This window comes from Dreissena polymorpha, chromosome 13, assembly GCF_020536995.1.
Source record: "Dreissena polymorpha isolate Duluth1 chromosome 13, UMN_Dpol_1.0, whole genome shotgun sequence".
NCBI classification, from domain to species: domain Eukaryota; kingdom Metazoa; phylum Mollusca; class Bivalvia; order Myida; family Dreissenidae; genus Dreissena; species Dreissena polymorpha.
In genome coordinates this window covers 56,197,860-56,215,121 of record NC_068367.1, presented here as the reverse complement: position 1 = coordinate 56,215,121, position 17,262 = coordinate 56,197,860, and the positions used below count along the sequence as shown (strand labels likewise).

Genomic DNA, 17,262 nt, shown 5'->3' with positions numbered 1-17,262 from the left:
ATTTGTGCATAATCCCCCAGAACATTGGAAACAATACCGCGTCTTTGTACTAAAGCATGTAACACGGTTTAACTGTGTGTTCAGCATGAAACAATTTTATCTCTAATGAAAAGGCTTGATGGATAGAACAGTCTTACACTCAACTCTTTCATCAATACAGTTTGTGTGTGCCCCTTTATTTTCAGATGATTGTCAGGGCCAGATCGTTTGTACTTGAAGGCTTTGTTATCATATTTAGTAATTACTTCCATATTGCTGTCTGTGTACTAGTATATTTAAGTTCATAAAAGTATCGTTTTTACCGGTCCTGATTTTTGTTTTGGCCAAACCATTTTAAATTGTTTTCGAAAATGAACATTAAACATGTAAAAGTATAAAGTTTTAAACAAGCCGTCGTTCTAGATGTGTAAGCGTGACTTCACTTTAATGCATTGCATTCCTACCTGCAAGGTATCCGGGTCAGTTTGCGGCGAGTAAAATAATCGTTGTATAATATAGACGCTTTCGCGTGAACTAAGTGAACTGGAATTTTCTTTAGACCAGAAATATGTTAAATGAAGATATTCGGCGATATAATTACGGTATGTAAATAATAGATTCTTAATGTGTTTTCGACGATGCCATGATAAATATTATTTTTGATTAATTTAACAAGAATTATTCCACCATATTGACCAATGTATTAAGGATGACGCGATGCTTTTCGATACTGTTAATAATCGAATAAAATAGCAATGCCCGAAAAACCACTAAAAAGTTTTGTTCGAAGAACGCGCGTATAAATATGTAAAATATGTACGGATACTTCGCGCGTGGCCGGTTGACTTGTATGTTTTAATTTCACGTCCATTCTTCTTTTGGTTTCCTGTATTGTATCTATAGATTTATGATCAGCTCTATGTAATAATGTAAAATAAGCCGCGAAAATTCCGCGTAACATCCCGTACTGCGTGTGATGCAGCTAAGAACTGCACAGAAAAAGACATTCGCTATCTTTGATCTCATTCATTGAACTCTGTACCATTCACCGACTCCAACCACAATCAACGCCGTATGTCTTTTTTAAAGATATCTCTTGTTATAAATATCTACGTAGAGAAGTCCCCCTTTGTAAAATTTGCCTTTAATTGGGGGTCACCTTGGGGAAACGAAAGATATCTAAAAATAGTTCCGGACAAACAATGAAAACTATCGATAATTTTTACTGTTTTTTTCACTGTTTGAAACAGTGAAACACGGCCGTTTATCACGCGCGCCACCTCTTTTTTGAGATGCATAAATAAATGAGCCAATGCTACTTCCGAGGTGGCGCTCAGGCCCGGATGTTTTGAAATTAAACGGATAATTTTACACGGTGATTAGGTTAAATATGTTTTTCAACACATTTCGCATTATTTTTATGAAAACAGCCAACGTAGTGCGATTCAGCGATTATAAATTCATCTAAAAATGTGGAGAAACATACAATCACAACCCATTTGGAAACATGAGGATCATTATAAGTTGAGGCATGGTAGAATTCGTAAAAGCAAATCGGTGTATTTTGCCTGTGTGACGAGCAAATTTTCTGCCGATTAAATCGCTCATTACATAAAACGATTGCTTTGAACCTGTACAAGTTAATGCTTGCACAAAAACATCGCCTTCTAGCCGATCTAATAGATAAATTTGCATTTTTCAAAAAGAGATGGAGCCAATGCCATTGAGGTGGCGCTCAGATTAGGAGGTGGCGCCAAAGCACATTTATAGCTATTTTAAAGTGAAATATTTTAGTTATGGTTTCTATTATGTTTACAGGACTTACATTTTTTTTGTAAATTGACTACTTCAGCACATTTGAGTCGCGTGCGTTTTTAATAAGAAAAAGTAGTTTTCTAGTAATGTCTTGATGGATTTAATTATTCGTCTTTGTTAGATAACAACATTAAACATGTATTATACAAAGAGGTTAACGGAAAAGACCGAGCTATCTTCATTTTTTGGAGTTGATAGTGGGAAAAACAACATAAATGAGCCTCATTAAGATTCGTTGACCTTGGCCTTTTAACAAATTAAGCATTTGGATTAAGGGCCACAAATAATAGTTTCAAGAGGAAGTATTATCTTATATTTATTTCGTGAATTTATATTGTATACAAATATTGATGTCGATGAATTATTTTGACAATGTTGAACATTAAGTTTTTGGTTTTATTGAGAATTACACAATTTTGGTATACATAGTTCAATATGTTTTATTCAAGTATTTATATTTATTTATTTAAAAAACTACATCGTATTTATTATAGATTTTGTTTATGCTATGTAAGGATTAGGGCCTTCGTATGTACGTTGAAAAATAAATTAAATATAACAAATAACATTATCTGTCAAATGATCGTCATGTGATAATGTCATTGCGATACGACTGCTAATTTATTCATCATGAATTGGCGCCACCTCCTATCATTAGCGCCACCGCCTCAGCATTGGCTCCATCCATTTTGAAAAATGCAAAATTATCTACTACTTCGGCAATATACCAATATTTTTGTGCATGCAGCATCTTATGTATGTTGTACGTAATCGTTTGATGCCGTTAGCGATTTAATTGGGTGGACATTTTCTCGTCACACAGGAAACACTCATCGAAATTCTTTTTAAAACTCCACCAAGCCACAACTTATAAAGGTTCTCACGTTTTTAAATGGGTTGAGAATGTCCGTGTCTGTACATTTTTGGATGAATTAATCTTCGCTGAATCGCACTGCATTTCCCGATTTAAAAAGTTATGCGAAATATGTTAAAAAAGCCCATATAAAACCTAATCACCCTGTAGAATTATCCATGATATTTCAAAACATCCGGGCCTGATCGCCACCTCGGAAGTTGCATTGGCTCATTTATTAATGCATCTCAAAAAAGAGGTGGCGCGTGTGATTAACGGTCGTGTGAAATATCAGTTTTAATTCACTGATATTTCTCTACTTACCATCGGAAAGCATAAAATAAAAAGCATTTAATGACAACCTTAAATACATTCCAAAATCGGTGAAAAGTCCCCTTTGAACGACTGTTGATTGAAATAAACAGAAAACACATCAAAGGTAATAATGTCTGTAATTGTTTTTTATGCTAACGTGTATATTTTTTATTATCGTCTTTTTTCTGTAGTTAGTATATTTTTCGGATTTCGGATAATGTAATTCATTGAGAATTATTGTAATTGTTTCTTGAGAATTCATCATATAACCAATATTCTAGTTAAAAAATGAAAACACACTGGTTTTAGGTGTAAATGTAGTTAATTTAAACGTGGCCCCTTTTAATAATTTTCTCTTTGGTAAAAAAGTTAAAATTCACAAGTGGCAGTGACAATATTTACTTAAAATAAAAAGTAGTCTCAATCTTGTGTTTTTCCTATGTAATGATTTTACATGTACAGTCATGAGTCTGCGTCTGAATTTTGATCACACTACATGTATATTAGATGTCAAAAACAATACCTCATTCATCTGACCTGGCAATTATAAAAACTGTTAAACCTTTTTTACTTTAAAAACGAACGGTTTTGTTTGCAACAAGTTTGCATCTGGTATCTGCTACAGAATCTAATATTTATATACCTGTATTCAAGATCATAATATAACTTAGGCATATACTGATGAAACAAATGTGCATCTGCAACATAATACAATATTCTTATCTTGTGTGTCATAATATAAGGGAAATATCGATAAATATACACACTAGTTTGGTATAATATTGCAGATTTTTGAAATAAAAGCCTACATGATTTCGTTGTGTCAAATGGTATCTCCTGACCTACTGCAAGCTGCGCAGACTAGACCATAGATACGCTAGCCGCATATGGCATAAGGCCCAATTTCGCATGAAGCGGGTCTATAAAAATATCTTTGTTTATTATAAATGGAACATCTTAGCATAATACTTTTCGATAGAAAATTGAAGTCAAACTGTGTTATTTATAGAAAACTGGCGCATTTCGATAGCCTATTCAGTCTTTCAAGAACTATTTCCATACCGTCTGAACGAGTACGGCAAACATTAAACTGTGTGATTAGAAACTGAAACGATTTCCGTCTTATCATGACACTATTATTTCCGTAGTTGTTGTCTCCTCATCCGTGAAGGAGCGTGAAGGAAACCTCATGACAAGATTCCATATAACAACGCAGTATTGAATGCATTTGTTTCAGTTGTTCTTATCAAATAAACACAAGGGATAGGAACAAATATTTATTTAAAAAAAAACGAATCATTCCCTTGTATTGTTCATAATGATACATGTCAAGAGTTAACACAACGGTTGGGAAAGAATATTCGAATGACCGTAAACGGGCCAAATATGCGATTCCCAAGAAAAGTAGTTCTCTAAACGGTCTTGACTATATTGAAGAAATCGGCTTCCCCACTCATACTTCCTCTGTAAGCCTCTAGAGCTCTGTGCCTATCTATGTGACCCCATGTTTCGGCGTTGTTGATCAGAGTCTCGTACGTTTTATATTCGCTTGAATACCCGAAATTCGTCTTGACCCAGGAATCATAGACGCCGAACGAGCTCTGAAAGAAAGTTCACACTTTTTGAATTGAAAGTGATATTATGGGCATTTTTCACTGTTGAATTGAGCTGAAAAGAATTAACAGGTCAAAAGAGTTGGTTAAAATGTGGTAACGGACCAGTTATCTGCAACTGATCTTGCTACCAGTTGTTTAAAAAATATATATTATATTCGATATTTTACATGACTGTCCCAGTCCTCTCATCCGAGCGGAACTGTCTTTTTTTATTAGGATCGGAGTAAGTGTTCGTGTGTCGAATGAATAGATATCGTTGCAGAAAATTAAAATGATCCGTAAAACAAAATTGTGTCTTTGTGTTGTATGAACGAATCTGCACTAAAACCAAATTTAGATTCACATCGTACATCGAATCATTTCTGTCGTCAGTTTTCAAAACGAAAGTACGGTTGATATTTAAATGGATTAGTTTTCTCTTTTAGGGATATTGTTTTAGTATGTTGATGCTGCAATAACAAAAATACGTGTATATGAAGTGAAAACACCAAAAATAAACAACGGTTGCGATAGACACATATAAACATAGCATATACTGTTAAAGACGCATTATATCACTTGAATATACGTAAATATATGTGTTCGAATGAAGATCCGCATCATATGCACAAATGTCCTTCTTCTTGATTGTAATGTCAGCTTTAAACTCTAAAATGATTAAAATATATCTGAGGCATACTTGAACATAAAACGTGATTGACCACAAACCGAGTTGACATTTAGTTGCTCTCCAAGCCAAGGCCACAACTTCGCACACGGTATCAGGGCAACAACGACGTAGATCGAGTCCATGGTAGTAGCCACGTTGCGCACGTGGTTCAAGTACCTGCTCAAGGCCGGACCCGACTTGACACCCGGGGCGTTTGCGATGGACCAGGTTTCGAACATACTCTCGTAGTAGCTGTGTAGAAACAAAAGCGATAAGATCGAGGTAAGGTTGTTTTTTTTGTTTAAAAGCGATGAGTAAAGAAGAACACATTTACAATTATACTTACTGTACTCATTCTTAATAACAGCAAGATGAACGAAAATACGAATTTTATTAACACGCTAGTGTCAAGATGTCTGTAGAAGTTTGCACTTGCGGATTCACGTTTTTTCGTACGTGCAGAATGTACTGGTCACTATAAGAATTCCACTAATAAGCAACCGATTTTAACATCCGTTAAATGATAACAATTATGTTTAAACTTTCTAAAATATAAATAATATATTATACAACGCTGTGAATATTGTACTTACTCATTCAAGAAATATTTATTATAAACTTGTAATATTCACATTTTGTACCTTTTGTATGATTCTCCTGTAGCACTCAAAAAGTTCCACGTGGCGGGATCAGTTGCATTCTTGAGAGCAAGGTCGATGATGTTTTTGACCCAATAGCAAAACAGAGAATCCTGTACCATGTAGTTTCCTAAGAGGTAGTAGACATTTATCAACGTGGCGAATGCAGTTTATTTTTAAATCCTTACTTATTATTTGCTTATACACTTGTCATATTACATTATTAACAATAAAATATTTTTATCAGACGCGATCCTCTGTTTCCCATGTAATATAACCATTACGAATATTTTTATCTTACACATGTGGAATATACTTTTTAAGCGTTTTCATTTGCTTAGTTTTCATACGATTGACCAATCGCATTTTGTTATATTGCTGAAATGACGTTGCAACGTCAAATGACGTCATGAAATGTAAACAACATTCGGGATTTATCATTATGTTTGCGTTAATATTTATTTAATTTGCTCATTTAAACGCATTTGATAAAAAAAGATCTGACACTCGTTGTCATTTCATACCATATTTTATTAAACTCGTCCAGGAAATTCGTTGGTAAGCTCGCCTAAGGCTCGCTTACTAACAAAATTCATGAGCTCGTTTAATAAAATATGGTATGATATGACAACTCGTGCCAGATCCTATATATATTGTCATAGTTTTATAACAAATAGTATACATTATTTGCGAATAAATTTTTTTCAACAGCAAATTGCATTGCAAAATATGTATTAAAATGCGTTAAATTTTAGGAAAACATGAAACTCCCTGACATGAGCTGGCCATATTTTGTGTTATTACTAAAGTCTAAAACCTTAGATGCTTTAGAATACAGAATAGAGGACACTTTGCTGCTAAGAATGCTTGCTAAAAAGATATATCGACTGATTTTAAAATGGTCCACAATAAACTGAATGTTTTAGGATGGGTCAAGTTCCCATGTGCAAATTTTTATGGATATTGCAGAACTTTGCAAACACACTTCTTAAGTTTAAATTTTGTTTTCCATTCGTACAAAAACATGACCATCGGGGAGCGGGGTATTTTTGACATAACCGTTTAGTGAAAACTTTTGTTTATACATGCTCATGACATTTTTGTCTCTTTTATCAGATGTAGCCACGAGTGTCGTTCGTTCATGTTGTTGTTTAAAATCTGAACATGTTAACTTATCACGGATATATATTATATTTTACTTTTTTAAACGTTTAAATGCGGTGATATGACGTGTTCAGAAATTAAATAGCATACCTAAACCATTCAAATATTTATGAAACATCTCTTAGAATGGACACGTGCATAAGCATACACAAGTTGAATGTTACCAAATGCTTCTGGGTCCAATGTTGCATTCTTTAATCCCTGTACAAAGCCGGAGTTCAAAGCAGCATTACGGTAGGAAGCGGTCTGCGCCCATAAATACTCGGAGAGCGGGATACCATTTCCTGGTGCATTTAGTGGGGCTTCAATAAATCTATGCGACTCTAGATGGTAAGCAAGACGCGAGTCGCTTCGGGGACTTCCTTTCGTTCGCTTGTCGTCAGAACTAGAAATACATGTGCATAGAGTCAAATATGCGTTCATTGATCAACAGACATAGCCGTGTGTGTCATTTGATTTAGAGATAGCATATTAACGTGATAAAAAAGGTTTTCCGTCTTTCTTTTTGGGCCATACATAACCAAAAGGAAAGAATTGCTGCATGCAATAAATTAATACGTCCATACAACGTAATGGAAAAACTGCTAAGCCACTGACTTGTTGCTGTGAAGTCCGACTTTAAAATTTACCGATGATATTTTTAAATGATTTTGTCTGTTCGAGAACTATTTTGTAAATAGAGGGAGCTTTGTAACCATTATTAAGTGCGAAACTCCGCGTTGTAAGCAACTTTACAACTTAACCTTGTGCATACCAAAGAGTATTCTGCTTGCATGAGTAACGCCATAGAGACATCGAGTGAATGCCAATGTCATCGAGATATTTTGTTACTTGTTTTGCTATTACATAACAAATATTCTTTCAAAAACATCATTACAATTAATGTATACACATTTGTTTAGTATTCTAATTTAATTTTAGTTAAGTCATATTAAGTCAAGAGGTACACACAAGCTGTGAACTTAAATATACAGATTTAATTTTATATCAACATGTTATTCCGAGTGAGAGCCAAACACTCATCGCTGTAAGATGTGAATCCTTATTGCAAAGGCGGAAGCAAATGTTTTTATTCATTTCCTCATTTTCGTCGTTTATCCATACGAACAGGGTCGAATGTTGGGTGAGAGAAAATGATGGCCATGATAAACTTAACGTGTAGGACCTAAACAATACATGCAACTAAACAAAATGTAACTACACTAAATGTGACCGTCTTCGATATGCACTAAGGAATGGAATCAAATACCCCTGTAACTAACAAACTTCCAGAATTTGTCGGCATGTCGCAAGACTGCAATATTATTACTCACGTGCTTCGGTCGATGCCAAACACATTCATCGTCATCATAGCAACTGCAAGTATGCTCAGGTAACGCATGATGCTATCGTTCGTGCGTGTTTTTGATGGAATGGTAATAACTGTTTTCGGAAAACATGTTTACTATGTTTCAACGAATTTAACAAATCTTTGTGAAATATTGCGTTTATGTAGCCACACACCGACCTTTATTGGAATTTCATTTGGCAACAGTCAAGTAAAGGTATCATCAACTGTTGCAAAGAACAACACAGTTTCCGTTCAATTATTTGACTTTTCATAAATGCGTATATTTGTTCGTCCGCAGCTTACATGCATACCCAGTTTGGAAATGCACGTTTATATTATTTACAGAAAAACGTTAAAACCAGCTTTTGTGGTTTTGTTTTAATTTGTATTCAAATAATAACACTCATTAATAATGTATACAATTTAACACGCAATAGCATATAATGAACTCGATGTTAAACTGTTTTTATTATTTCAATCTATGTACATCCTTTTTTTGAGTAAATCATCAAGCAATACACTGATTTATAATTTAAAAAATATATCCAAAACAGTATTATCATTTTTAGCGTTAGGCTACGCTATTGAAGAAATAATAAGCTATGTAGTAATACAATGATAAATCAATTTCAGAACAGAAAAAAACAATCATACAAATACTTCTGTCGTTTTTTTATACGTACCGTGTTTTTCCAAATGGCTTGAACAATGAATTTATCCGGACTACGGTGGGTTTTATAGGCCATTCTTACGCGCGGGGTCATGCACCATCTTCAAAAGATGTGAGGCCATGCAGACATTATCATTTTCTTTGTTAAACTATATTTTGATTTTGACATTTTATGCAAATAAACTTTATATACAATTCAATTTAGAGAAAACATTTTTTCATCATGAAATGTTTACGAAGCTGATAGCAATCGTATAAATATATCATTCATCAGTTATAAACAGGTGCCAATATTTGCTGATATTGTTTTCTGATTTAAAACAAAAAAAGTACAAAAACACGAACTTAAATAATAATAACAAGTGTATTTACTGTTAACCAAGAAAATTTGCGAATATCGAACCCATATAGGCCGACACTGAGAAGATATTATTCCAGCTTGAACAACCATGTTGCAAATGTTGCTGTCGCATTTGTGTAAAATTAAGAATGGTTAAAATTATTTTTAATGTACATTGCTTTCAAAAAGACGAGAAATAATTTCCTAAATTGCCTTTTTGTAGCAAACACTTTTTGTTTCAGCTAATTGCACGTGACGGCTTGAACGACCGAACAACGAATTCACCGACAGCATGAAAGAAACATAGATCTAACTACGTTATTTGATTTCCGGAAACAAAAAAGAAAAGACGAAACATTCGTTTCGACCCCTTGTCCGCACCTTACGCAGTTTCAAGGCTACTAAGCTGTCTGAAAATCTAATTAATTTTGAACTGCGGTACAATGTCAGAACAACATCGGAGATAAAAACATGTTGTTGTCCAGATTGCTTGGCTGGGTCATTGCACTCGTATGATTAATTCGCTTATTTAAGAAACGAACTGATTACCATTGCCTTGTTTTAATTGTCGCGTTAATGACTAATTTCACCGGATAAGACCTGCTTACAACAAGCGCTTTCTACAAGTCTTGCCTTTACTTACACCGATAATAATACCTCTCAAATTAAGATATGCAGATAGGCATGCTTTAAATATGTCTAGAGTGTTGATCAGTATTGAATAAGCATCACACAATTGAAATTCCAAAAATATTGAGAAATACTTTAAGTTGATTGCTGTGGACTTGGTCACTGGTTAATGAAATGCGATTGGGCCTTACAAAAAAAGTATTTAACGTGTTTTTACTTTTTAAACACATTTGCTAAGATTTGGTTTGTACTCTTGTAGCTCACACAATTTCGTGATATTTGTTTTGCAGAAACACACGTCTTAGGACATCGATACATGTTAAGGTTTGTAACAACCCGTTTAACGATATAATAGAACGGCTCATGACCAAACAGTCGAGCCAAATTGCAATCTGTGTTGTTGATGTAGCACACTTTAAGCGCTTTTCTCAGATCCAGTCCAATCTCGTATTCATTCACGTGACTCAAGCGAAACAAAACAATTTTCATTGGTTTACTGGATTCAATGTCTGTTATGGTGGATAAGAAAGATAAGAATTTTCCCCTTTTCCTTGATCTAGTAAACAATTGATACGAAAATAAGCACTTCAAACGGCTGTAAAGTTACAATGAGTATAAAAGGGTTTACCTTTGCTGTTTGAAAAAACCTGTTAATTACATTAAAACATTGAGAACATCAATACATTAAATAACGAGTACTTGTTCTGGTTTTTATCAAAGAAGAACGAGGTCCGAGGAACACGTCCTGTAAGAGTTGTTCGTCCTCTGCATGGTTTGTTGTCAGAAAATTATAATTTACTTATACTCATGATTATAACTTAAATGAAATTTATTCGGAAAGCCATGTACCCTTGTACTCAATATGAGTCTATTTTAATTGGATGACAAAAAAACTCTGCTTCCCAAGTAATAACTTAGAGAAATATGTTTTTATTAAATTACAGGACTGAAGTCTTCATTTGCGGATTGGCGGCAAAATGGCGGTTTGGGATTTTTATGGTCAGGGTAATACCTCAATATCGATTGAACATATACCATTTTAGGGCTTGTCCAATACGTAACTTTTTAAAGCATTACAGGAATTCAAAATACCTTGGCTTAATTGTTCGCATACTTAAGTCGATGTGTAGCACATAACACCAGATACAAATTTTAAAGGTCTGAGTCATACTTTAAGGTCCAATATTATTTGTTTACTTACATTTTTACAATTAATGATATCATGTGAGATGGGGAAAACATCATTTGATGCACATTTAAAAAAATATATATGTTAAATTGCATCAAAGAAAATAGTTTATATCGGTAATGCTACGTTATATGTCTGGTTAACTATTTTCTGACTTAATATTTATGTATGCTTGAAACACTTAAGAAAATATGCTTGGTACAAAAATTATGTGTTATTGAAGCAATAAGCACATCGCATCAGAAATCAGAAAGGTTTAGAGCTTTGTCGTACAGTTCCGGAACCTTCCGTAAAAGATTCCGTCCTTATCGTTAGCTTAACGCTTAAAAAACTCGTGTAAATGAACGGAATAAACTTTAAGGAATACATTCTTCAAGTTGTGTGCTTTTTATTCGACCGAATGACGTAATAATGCATACATACATGTACATGTAACTTATTAAACTTTCATTATATCTAACAATTCGTACGGGACAGTGTACACAGCATCTCAAATTGTTTAAATGCCAGCCTTAAATACATCCGCATCTGATGCATGGGACCCATACTTAATCCCTACACGAATTTGTTACAAAATATTTGCTAAAAACAGAGTCTATTTTAAAATAGGAAAGTCCAATCATTCCCAAAATACCTACATGAAAATAGGCTTTTTCAGGGCCATTTTTATGTGATCTGTTCACATTTTTAGGATGTTAAATAAACAAAAGTAAAACAAACTTGTTTTTTCTGATGATTCATGTCTTTTTTTCAAAATTCAAGTTGATAAGCCGACATACCAGAAAATAATACTAACAAATTGAAAAATCAATTTGATAAGCCAGCGTATCAACTTTAACAAACAAGAGCACCGCATAGCGGGTACCAATGCTCGGCTGCGGGTGCAGTTTTGAATAAATGAAAGCTTGTCAGAACAATATGAGGGGTCACAGTGACCTTGACCTTTGACCTAGTGACCCAACAATTGGTGTGGCGTGTAGAACTCATCAACGTGCAGCTACATATAAAAGTTTTAATGTTGCAGGTTGAAGCACTTTGATGCCTTTGATACAGATAGTTAGAAAACCAGGTCAAAATTTGGTCTTTGATACCGTCGCGTTTCAGTTTCATTAAAATGCCACTATGCCATACTTTATCAAATGCTTTGCTTATATCGAAAAACACCACCCTTACTTCTAAGCCATCATCTAGTGCTTTAGAAAACGTTTTGTAAAGGTATGTGAGCTGGTTGACAGTCGAGTCACCAGGCATAATTCCGGACTGAAATCTTGTGAAAAAAATAGTATCACGAAAAATGTTAAGTACATGTTTAAAGATAATTTCTATGTACCACATTCACAAAAAGGAAAATCACTTTGATAAGATTGCTAACCATGACAAGTAACTAAAAGTCAGATTGTAAGTCAATTTGATAAGCCAGCGTATCATTACTTATGTACCATATTCACAAAAAGGAAAATCAATTTGATAAGCAAGCATATCATTTCTTTTGTACCATATGTACAAAAAGGAAAATCGATTTGATAAGCCGGCGTATCATTACTACAAGTTACTAAAAGTCACATAGTAAGTAAATTTGATAAGCATGCGTATCATTAATATAAATAACCAGATAATTTTACAAACAAATCGAAATAATAAACACAAATTGTCCCAAGCATTGCATGAATTTACGAACTAATTAATGGAAAAAGTGGTATTGTTAAAGTTTGAAATAAAAAAAAACAACACTTTAAGCCAAATATGTGATCTTTCAGCATAAACCAAGCTCTGCGTAAATTAACGCACTTTAAACAACATAAAAACCCTGACAATTTTACGTCCTTGTCACAAGCACTCCAAAGTGAATCGCTTGCATTTCGGTTCATTTCTTATTTACAGACCGAAACATAAAACTTTTCAACTCCGAAGTTAATCTCTTGCATTTCGATTCATTTCTTATTTACAGACCAAAACTTAAACTGTTATGCCAGCGTAACAAAATTCCAAACATTTTAACTCCAAAGTGAATCACTTGCATTTCGAATGATTTCTTATTTACAGAACAAAACTTAAAATGTTTTGCCAGCGTAACAAAATTCCAAACATTTCAACTCAAAAGCAAATCGCTCGCATTTCGAAGCATTACTTATTTAGAGATTTAATCTCAAATATTACGCCTGCATAACAAAATAAATGATATTTCAACAGAAAGTGCATAGCTCTCAAGTTTCCAATCATTCCTTACTTACAGAGCCAAACTAACAATGTTATGCCAGCTTAACAACATTCATAACACTTCAACTAATAGGCAAACCCCTTGCATTTCGAAAAATTTCTTATTTACAGACCCAAACTCAAATGCTATGCAAGTGTAACAAATTTCATAACATTTCAACAGAAAGTGAATGGCTAAAAAAGTTCCATTAATTCCATATTTACAGACAAAAAAATGTTATGCTGGCGTAACAAAATTTCAAACATTTTAACTAATAAGTGAATCTCTTGCATTTCCAATAGTTTTTTATTAATATACCCAAACTCAAATGTTACGCCGGCATAACAAAATTTATAACATTTCAACTCAAACTTAAATCGCTCACATTTTTAATTGTTTCTTATTCACAGACCCAAACTCAAAATGTTCCCTCACATTAACAAAATTGAAACATTTCAACAAAAAGTGAATGACATACATCGTTTTTATCATTTCTAATTAACAGCAGCCAATCTTAAAATTTAACGCCATCTTACTAAAATTCCAAACATTTCAAGTCAAAGTGAATCACTCGCATTAAATCCTATCATTTTTAATTTACATACCCAAAATAACAAGAGCACCGCCTTGCGGGTGCAGACCGCTCATCTATTTTCTTGTTAAAGGTGAAGGGACTCTCATTTTCAATCACAAAGGAAGGAGGGGTGGAGTGAAGAGGGGTGCATTGTGTGGGGGTGTGGACATTTATTACATTATCTTCCAAAAATGCGAAAAAAAGGAAAAAAAAAATCGGGGGGGGGGGGATTTTTGGGTGCGATGCTTGGACGGTATTTCAAACATAAAATAATAAAAATAAATATTTGTGTTTTTTAACCGTTTCAAAAAAAAAAACATTGGGGGGGGGGGGGGGTGAGGTGGGGGAGTATGGTATGAGGGTGTGGTGGTAATTTGTGAGATGATCTTAAAAAAAAAAAATTAGGGGGGGGGGGGGAGGAGGATTCGGGTGCGGGGAGGGGGGGGGGGGGGGGTGGGGGGATTCTTGGGTGCGATGGTTGGACGGTATTTCAAACATAAAATAATCAAAATAAATAGTTTTGTTTTTTAACCGTTTAAAAAAAAAATTGGGGAGGGGATGGGGTGGGGAGGTATAGTGTGAGGGTGTGGTGGTCATTTGTGAGATGATCTTAAAAAAAATAGGGGGGGGGATTCGGGGGGGAGGGGGGAAGGGGGGGCACGGGCGATGGTTTGGGTGGAGTCTATTGTGGTATGTCAGGTAAGAGTAGTTTTGTCAAAGTATCAATCAAATCTAATTATAAATAAAGAAGTTATGGCAATTTTAGCAAAATTTTAATAATTTGACCTTGAGAGTCAAGGTCATTCAAAGGTCAATGTAAAATTAAACTTGCCAGGTACAGTAACCTCATGATGGCATGAAAGTATTTGAAGTTTGTAAGCAATAGCATTGATACTTAAGAAGTAAAGTGGATCGAAACACAAAATTTAACCATATATTCAAAGTTACTAAGTCAAAAAAGGGCCATAATTCCGTAAAAATGACATCCAGAGTTATGCAACTTGTTCTTTTACTGTACCCTTATGATAGTTTGCGAGTGATCCAAGTATGAAAGCAATATCTTTGATACTTTAGGGGTAAAGTGGACCAAAACACAAAACTTAACCAAACTTTCAATTTTCTAAGTATAAAGGGCCCATAATTCCGTCCAAATGCCAGTCAGAGTTACATAACTTTGCCTGCACAGTCCCCTTACGATAGTTAATAAGTGTTGCAAGTATGAAAGCAATAGCTTTGATACTGTAGGAATAAAGTGGACCTAAACACAAAACATAACCAAATTTTAAATTTTCTAAGTATAAAAAGGGCACATAATTCTGTCAAAATGCCAGTCAGAGTACATTACTTTGCCTGCACAGTCCCCTTATGATAGTTAGTAAGTGTTGCAAGTATGAAAGCAATAGCTTTGATACTTAAGGAATAAAATGGACCTAAACACAAAACTTAACCAAAATTTTCAATTGTCTAAGTATAAAAAGGGCACATAATTCTGTCAAAATGCACGTCAGAGTTATCTAACTTTGCCTGCCCAGTTTCCTCATCATAGTAAGTAAGTGTACCAAGTTTGAATGCAATAGCATTGATACTTTCTGAAAAAAGTGGACCTAAACGCAAAACTTAACCAAAATTTTCAAGTTTCTAAGTATAAAAAGGGCACATAATTCAGTCAAACTGCACGCCAGAGTTATCTAAATTTGCCCGCCCAGTCCCCTCATGATAGTAATTAAGTGTACCAAGTTTGAATGCAATAGCATTGATACTTTCTGAGAAAAGTGGACCTAAACGCAAAACTTAACCGGACGCCGACGCCGACGCCGACGCCAAGGTGATGACAATGGCTCATAATTTTTTTCCAAAAAATAGATGAGCTAAAAATGTTTTGCCAGTGTTACAAATTTCCAAACATTTCAACTCAAAAGTGAATAGCTTGCATTTCAAATGATTTTTTATGTGCAGACCCAAACTCAAAATGTTGTGCGGGCATAAGACAATTCATTATATTTTAACGAAAGTAAATCACTCACAAATTTGCTATCATAACTTATTCCCAGCACAAAAACAAAAAATGTAACCCTGTCTTTACATAATTCCAAACTGTTGAACTGAAAGTGATTCACTTGCATTACAAATTGCCAATCATTTAAAAATTTCAAGATCCTAACAAATGATATGCCGGTCCCATTTCAACGGAAAGTGAATCACTCATGAAACACCTTTCTCATTTTCAAACCCAAAATCAAAATGAAATGCTGCAGTAGCAAAATTCCAACGACTTCAACTCAAAAGTGAATTGCTCAACAATTTTCATTCCTTTATAATTAATAGAATTCAATCTCCAAACGTTACTCCGGCACAAAAATCGCAACATAATGACACAAAATGAATAGCCAGCTTTACAAATATTATATACTTTATAATTTATTTTATAAACTCAAATTGCAACGCCAGCGTAACAAAGTTTGAAACATTTCAACTCAAAGTTAATTGCTCGCATTCAAAGTTGCTTCTCATTTCTAATTTACAGTCTTTAACGCAACATGTTACCTTGGTATAAAAAAATAACAGCAAATGGCTTTCTTTTACAAATTTCCTATCATTTCTAACACTCAAAACGTTACACCTTCATTGTAAAATTACTCAAAGTGATTAGCTGTCTTTACTTATTTCCAATAATTCATAATTTACTAAAGTCGAACATACACTGTTATATCAGCCAAACATATTTCAGACATTTCAACACAAAAATGGCTCGCATTACAAGTTTTCTTTAATTTCTTTTTGCAGAAGTCAAACACGCGCTGCTATGCCAACATAACACATTTGCAGACATTTCAACTCATTGTGATTTGCTCGCCTAACAAATTTCCTAATATTTCAAATATACAGAGGTGAAACTAAAAATGTTACACTGGCAGATGATAATTACAAATGAATATCGCATTACTAAATTACTATAATTTCTTATAAACAGATTCAAACTCAAAAGGTTATGCCAGCATAACAAACAAATTAATCGCCTTATCGTATATTACAAATTTCTTTTTTTCAAATTTTCTCAAGCCAGCCTCAAAATACAATTCAATGTGTGAGTAACACAATGCCTAACATTTTAACTGAAAGTGAATCCTTGCTTGGCACATTTTTTAGTATTTTTCATTTCAGACGTCATACTAAAAAAGTTACGCCAGAGTATAACGTGAATCGCAGGCTTTACAAATTGCCTATATTGTATAATGTACACAAACAATACTCAAACTGCTATGTGGGCAAAACTTTGAGTAAATCATGTGCATTACAAATTTG

The 17,262-nt window shown here is 34.1% G+C and overlaps 2 protein-coding genes across 2 annotated transcripts in view; both read right to left on the bottom strand.

Moving 5' to 3' along the window:
* The window catches only part of LOC127854470 (polypeptide N-acetylgalactosaminyltransferase 5-like), a 168,394-nt gene that overhangs the window by 20,712 nt on the left and 130,420 nt on the right, over positions 1-17,262 (bottom strand). The gene's annotated exons all lie outside the window — the stretch shown is intronic.
* LOC127854472 (uncharacterized) overlaps positions 4,268-17,262 on the bottom strand; it is an 86,663-nt gene continuing 73,668 nt past the window's right edge. Inside the window, exon 5 of the mRNA XM_052389525.1 lies at positions 4,268-4,563. Within this exon, the coding sequence (XP_052245485.1) occupies positions 4,375-4,563 (189 nt within the window). The 3' untranslated portion in view covers positions 4,268-4,374. The remainder of the gene's footprint in view (positions 4,564-17,262) is intronic.